The sequence below is a fragment of the Crocodylus siamensis genome, chromosome 4, assembly GCF_052110815.1.
Source record: "Crocodylus siamensis isolate JL-2025a chromosome 4, ASM5211081v1, whole genome shotgun sequence".
NCBI lineage: Eukaryota > Metazoa > Chordata > Crocodylia > Crocodylidae > Crocodylus > Crocodylus siamensis.
In genome coordinates, this window is record NC_143398.1 from 140,944,543 (window position 1) to 140,951,512 (window position 6,970).

General features: G+C 43.5%; 1 protein-coding gene across 1 annotated transcript; it reads right to left on the minus strand.

Moving 5' to 3' along the window:
- Nucleotides 1–630: 630 nt before the first annotated feature.
- On the minus strand, nucleotides 631–6,182 carry LOC149866600 (C-type lectin domain family 1 member A-like). Its single transcript, XM_090041140.1, has 4 exons — nucleotides 6,039–6,182; nucleotides 4,289–4,440; nucleotides 1,437–1,543; nucleotides 631–770 (listed from the first exon to the last, which is right to left on the minus strand). The coding sequence occupies exons 1-4, from the start codon at nucleotides 6,166–6,168 to the stop codon at nucleotides 653–655; spliced, it is 507 nt and encodes a 168-aa protein (XP_089897266.1). The 5' UTR covers nucleotides 6,169–6,182; the 3' UTR covers nucleotides 631–652.
- Nucleotides 6,183–6,970: the final 788 nt, after the last annotated feature.

A 6,970-nucleotide genomic window follows, 5' to 3' on the forward strand; every position in this document is an offset into this window, starting at 1 on the left:
AAACTGGACCACTTCTAAGCATGTACAAAGGCCACAGTCTACAAGACTAGGAATACATTTATGCCATAAAGGAGATGTTAAACAAATCTAGGATCAGGGCACTTTTGAAGTTACTAGAGCAGGGTTGATCTGGATCATTTGTGTGACTTAGCAATTCTATTGCATCTAAATTGCATTTAGGTGATAAGCTATGTGATTGGATTCTGGCCCTGTGTTTTGTTTCATCCTTTGAAGTCTAGAGGCACCAACTTACTCCTCCACTGTATCAAAAATAGTGAGTCAGCTTTACCAATGAAAACTCTTCTCCTTTGTTCCTCCTTTTGTTTCTCTACTACCTTCATTTTTGGTGCTTGATTTTAGGACAAATAGTATTTCCTGGGAAACACCAGACACAAGGTATTTATTGACTTTTGAATAAATTGCCAATTTCAAATTAAGCCATATGAAGCCAGAATGGGAGCAACAGTCACACTGACCACTGGTCCTTAGTTCAATGAGCAGCATTCCAGACAGGCTGTACCACAACCTCGGGAACTTTAGCTCCTCAGACAAAATAAGCAACTTAACCAATTCAAAGATCAATGGTTTCTCTTTGCCTTTAGGACCTCCCATAGATATTCTATTCCTCCTTGTTCTGGTGCAACAGTCTCAGCTACTCAGTCCTCTTCACACATGCACAGTGCCGTTGCTCATCACAGCTATCGGTGTAGGCTTGTCCTGCATTGAAAACTGCACAGGACTCTCCAGGCTGTGATTTCCATACTGGAAACCTGTATGTGAAAAGTAATATTTCATGTCAGCCAAGGAAACCAGTGAAAACACAATGTCACTGCATTTACATCTCAGAATACTGGAAATACCGTGTTTTATTTATTAATATAGTTTATCAAAAATATCTAATAAGTTGACTCATACTCAGTAGCTCTTTGTAATTTGGAAATTCTCTTTGAAATTGTTAGCTGAGTTGAGTTGGCATCTTGTTATGTGTTTTACCTCATTTTCATGCAAATTAATACTGGTGATTTTTATTTTTCCTTTTTTTACTCACAAGATCAAACAGTAACATCATTCAAAATGAATTGTTCAGTTTTGAAACATATGATGTTCTGAGATAGCTAGACATTTACCTCCCATACCATGAGAGAAAACTGTGTCTGACAAAGGGATTCATACATTTATTTAATCATGTCTTGTTTCATCATTTAGATTTATATGAAAACTTGTAAAGTATCCCTCCCTCCATGTGATTTCAACAGTACAAAATATGAAGACACTTGATAATCCTACATCAAGCATTCTCTGTCCTGGTACAAAAAGATGGGCATAATCCTGGGGATCCTAACTGACCTTTTTGACCATCAGCAGGGCCATAATACAAATCCTTTGAGAAAACCCCCAGGGTATAAATTAGTTTTCTAAATGTGATGGAGACTTACAGATGGCTGGAATGAGGTGTGCCATCCTCCCACTTCCAGTCTGAAGCAATTCCTTTGCGGGTTAGTCCAATCCAATGGAAATTTGCCAGAGAGTTTAGGAAATTCAGCTTGGAGTAAAACCAAATAAATTAATTAAATCTCTGTTATCCTTGAATTCCAGGGAAGAGAAGCATGATATGTCCTGGCCAAGACCATGGTAACCCCACTGTCTGCATTTTAAAAGAAAAACAGTAGGTCTGCCCTGCACCTTGCAAGAGTATCCCTAGGCACCTGTCCCCAGGGAGGACTCTTCCTGACTCTGGATTGCATGAGGGAAAAAACCCTTCCTCCAGGCCTCAGTCAGATACTTCAGCTGTGAGAGAAGTATCCACAGTAGCCAAATTCATCATATGGGCTGATCATAGGTTTTACAGAGGTGACTGAGCATTTTAATGTGACCATCTCACTCAAGGGTAGTATCACAACTGCCCTCATTGTAGCTGATAGAAACAGCCATGGCACCAATGGAAAAAGGTCCATACAATTTCATAATAATTTGGGGTCCCATGACAGATTTCTCTCCCCTAACACTGTTACTATATTCTGTGCATTGACTCTCCAAGGTAAAATAGCTAAACAGTCCTGAGAGCAGGGACTACAACCAGCAGCACATGAAGATTTATTAGGGCCCTGGGCAAACAGAAAATTGGAGGCCCTCCACCAGATGAGGGCAGGTTTTCTCTGCACCTGCCAGGGGGCTGTGGCTGGGCCCACCCAGACTTCTCAGGCCAGGGGGCGCAAGTGCCACTGAGGTGAAGGCAGCCCCAGCCCCAGCCTGGCCCAGACCCTCCACCAAGTGGGTGTCGTGCAGCCAGTGCTGCAGTCTCCTAGTGCCACATCGTGAGCCAGCCTGGGGGAGGGTCACCGGCTCAGTGCTGCCCCTGGTTGCCTGCCTACAACTCTGCCAGCCCTAACAGGATGGGGCTGTCCTGTTCTGTCCTGTGCCCACGGCACTGGTGCTGGCAGCCACCCACAGATGGTGGGGAGTGGGAGCAGGGCCTCCCATGGGGCGTCCTCAGAAGGGAGGAGGTGTACAATGCCCACTCTGGATGCACATAGATAGGATGCCCACCTGGGCCATGCTGCCCCTGACTGGCAGGGGCCCCTTGGCCCAGGGTCCCACAGGCCAATGCATTAATTTGCCCCTGCCTACAATCCAGCTCTTCCACCTCCTCAGGTGAACACTACAACCCACAGGATAAAGAGTTAGGTCAGCTCTCCCTGTCTGTATGAGGTTCAGTGATTCTTTATGTTGTCTAAAATGAACAATCTCGGTAGAAGGGATAGAGATGAGACTGAACCTGCTCCAGGCTATAGCTGGGCAATTATGGCACTTTCTTTACAGGTAGTGAGTGATATAAGTTAGGAATCCCTCAATTAGGGAAAAAAAAATTGAACTCTGGCCACTTAAATCTTGGACTAGTGCACTAACCACTAAGATGTTATATGGGGGGTGGGGGGCACATCCTTCGGTTGTGTTTCAAGATTAGAAGAGGCTGCCAGTGTTGCTGCGTTCTGTGAAGAGGTTGCTCCTTAGGTGTATCCTGGAAACGGCTATCAGATCCAGGCTAAACAGGTGTTAGCCTAGTTTGTGATTTGTACAGGGCTTGGCCAGGAACCAGGCACATAAGTTGCTCTACACTGCCAAAACTAATAGACATTTGAAGAAGCATGATTCTGGGGAGCTGTAATATTGAAATCTCACGTGCCTACAGGCATGAGGCACATCCTTAGTGGCAGCTGAGAAGACTTTTTGGGGGTCAGAAGGCACATCAACATGAGACACTAAATGTTCAGTAGACTAATTCTACTGTGCACTAGCGCATCACAGCAAAAGCCATGCTAGTGTGCTAATGCACAGTAGAATTAGGTTACTGAGTATTTAGTATCATAAAAAGACCATGCGCCAGTAATACTGTGCAGTGACACTGGTTACTGTGTGTTTAGTTAGTACCTGTCATTACAGGTACTAAACTTAAAGTGCGGTAATAAGGATGCATTAATGTACATATACCCAGAGGCTTTGCAGTGCTGGATTAATGCATAGGCAAATGAGGCATATGCCTAGGGCCCTGAGCTGCATGTGAGGCCTGGTCCTTCCCTCCGTAGCAGCAGTGTGAATGGCCCCTTCCGCTTTCTTTCCTTGCCCTTTCTCTCCCCCCCGCACATGGCCTCACTGCCATGGTAGCTCCTTCCTAGTGGTGGCTCCAAGTCCTGCTCCCTGTGGATGGCAGCGCTAGGGTGGGGAGGTGGGGGGTCTTGACCAGCATGAGGCCCACAAGTTTGTTTGCCTAGGGCTTACTAAAGGGTTAAATCCAGCCTTGAGGCCATGTCTACATGAGACGCTGACTGAGCAGTAGCCCAGTACTACTGTAGTGTCACATGGCAAAAACTGTAATGTGGCACTACTGTGCAGTAGTATTAGGCTGCTCCACAGTAGCATCACAAAAAAGGCATTCACCGGCACTACTGAGCAGTAACTCAGGTTACTGATCATTTAGTTAGCAATGTTTATGCAAGTACTCAATAAATTCATGGTAATGACTGCACAGTAGCATCTCGTGTAGACACAGCCAGAGTGTTCTTCTTAGGCACCTATATCTGGCCTGTGTCCCAATTTAAGTACCCACATCCTTTTCTGGAATGAGATCTTAACTCGGAACATAACCTAGAGCACTGTTGAGGACCAGCTTACCTTGTAATGGGAACATCCCTTCTAGAGCCATAATTCACAACTCCACTACACAGGCATTTGGAAAGGTATAAATTACTGGCTAGTGTACACAAAGGAAGAGAGATAATTAATGTCCTACCAGCTCATCTTTGTTCTCTATCTTGAGTAGTTTGGAGCCATGAGAATAGCAGTTTGCTTTACAGTCCTGGTAGGTTTTCCTTTCCTTAGTAAAATAGTAAAGGTTTCCTCCATGACGTTTCCAGCAATCTGAGCAAACACTGTGTTTATCTCCTTGGGAAAAACAAACAAAACAAAACAACACATGTTTGACACCAGGAGTTGTTATATTTCTGGGCAGATGGATGGACTCTAACTTATAATGTTAGAGTTAGAGGAGATACTAGTGTTCACATGCTGCACTGTTCAGTGAGGAATAAGGGCTGTTTTACTACATGGGAGGTAAAGGACCAAAGTCATTAACCTAGTGATGATCATGCAGTCTCTCCCTTAGCTAATATGTTTCGGGGCAGACGATCATTCAGTCTCTCCTTTAGCTAGCCCTGTTTTGGGGCAGAAGACAGTCACAAATCCTAGTCCTGAGGATGGTTGTGTCTGTTTTAGAAGTTAAGCAATCTATGAGGAGTATTCATAAAATACGTTTTAAAAGCTGCAGCAATGGCACTGAAAGCTAATTTCACTCCTGAGCGGGTGCTCCCTTCCCTTGAAAAGCATGAAGCTAACCTCAACTCGCTCTGCTCAGTGGCAGCTGATTCAGGATGCAAGGCTCCTGGAGTTCTTTTGCTCCCTGAATACATTGGCTGGGGTTTTGTCTGCTTCATAAAGAGATGTGACCCTTCCTGTACAGTGCTACATAGCATATAGAGGGACATCTGTGCAATGAGTGCAGAAGAAAAGACACTGAACAGAAGACTGACTGTCTGCTTTAGTGTGAGAAAGAGATTTCCACAAAGTATCTGGAATGACCAACATTTTCCATTTAAAAGTAGTAAGGCAAAATGGTAACTGAACAAGGAAGAAAGGGCAAAGGCAACAACAAAAAAATCTGCCCCCCTCAGCTCTGAGCAAAACCCTGGTATCTAAATCATTCCTTGAGCAGGTGCAACTACACTCCCTAGAGGAAAGGGCTTGACCAGGGGTTTAGGGAAGCTTCTGAATGAATGTGTTCTCCATCCACCACAGCCTGGTAGGTGTGATCCAGTGTCTTTTCCAATAGGCAGTTTATGTTATTGCTAGTAACACCATTGCACATGCAGTGAACAACAACGGTAACAAAGTGCTTCGGAGGAGGTCAGGGCTAGGAGGAAATGTGGAGAAAATGGGGACTGGACGTGGCCAAAGACTCTTTTCAACAGGGAGAGGTAGCACATGCTCTTTGTTTATTAAGGCTAGCTCTAGGTCAGTTTATCTGATAAAAAACCTTCAACAGCAGCTGAAGTATTGTCATGCATGGTTTCCATCATGACAGAAGGAAACCATGATGCTGCTTGGTATCACTGGAGGGAGGGAAGAGTGAGTGTCTTTCTTGGCACCACCTGCACATAAACAGTATCTTGTGCATTAATTATCCCTCTGTGGCTCAGCAGCTTTACCTTCCTCAGCTGAGAGATGTGAGCTGCCAAGGAGCTACCTACATTTCTCAAGTGTGTCATTATGGAGCTGTGGATCATTGTCTTTGTCTGTACTGAGGAGATCCCATGTCTCAAAAACGTTTGGCTTCAGCTTTCCAGATTATCAGTAACTGATTCAAGCCCTTGTACAGTGGATGCTTGGGGTAAGAATCCTCTGTGTCACCAGGGCACAAAGAACTGGATACTAATTAAAAATTAGCATTATGTGTGGAAGAGAATCATGAATGCTACTTTCAGTACCTTTCAGGTTTGTGTCCTGGGCCTTGAGATTATCCTTTTCCAAGGTGCAGTTTTCCAAAGTTTCATTCAGCTGCGTAAGGTTTTTCAGAACTTCCTCTTGCTGGGGGAGGATTTCAGTCTGACTTCTCATTTGCAGGGAAGGCAGGAGAACTTAAATGCACAGTGATAAGCAAAACACACTCAGTTAAAACAGAACCAAATTATTCTTTATAAATCAGTTGCCAGTTCTGTTATAATGTGCTAAGAGTTGTGCGTAACTTTTCTGTTAAAGTAACCAAAGTATTAGTGAAATTCTAGTTGTTGTTTGAAAAAAGCTCTCTGCTTTTAAAGGTCAGTCTCCAAATACAGGTTAAATTTGTTTTTGTTTAAATCAAAATGTCTTTTTTCATGCTATCCCACTCATGATTCAAACTGATCTGCAAACTGAGAAAGCTGGAATAACCTTTTCAAAACAGCAGGTATGAGATCCCATTTCTGTGCTATGATTATAGCCACATTTAAACGATAAACAGTAGAAATCTCAACCTAAACTCAAGTCATAAATCCAAAAAAAAATTCTTCAAGACTTTGTCTTATCAAATGTTTCAGTTACAAAATTTCAGGTCACAACTGTGCATGCAGTAAGTTTTGACCAACCAATTAAAGCTGTTATCATTCACAAAGTGATCCAAAATACAACAATGTGCATGTATGCACACTGCTTTGAGCTTTCTACACTTTTCACATTTCTACACTTTTCAACAGATCAAATCTTTTCTTATTGTGTTCTTGGTGAATACTTACATACGGCACCCAGGACTCCTGCAATGACAAGGAAAACCAGAGAAAGGGACCCCAGAATCACTGCAACGAGTTGCCACGCCAAAGACTCAGAACAAGATTCTAAAAGAAATGAGAGAGAAAGCAAACACATGTAGGGCCTGAACATGCCA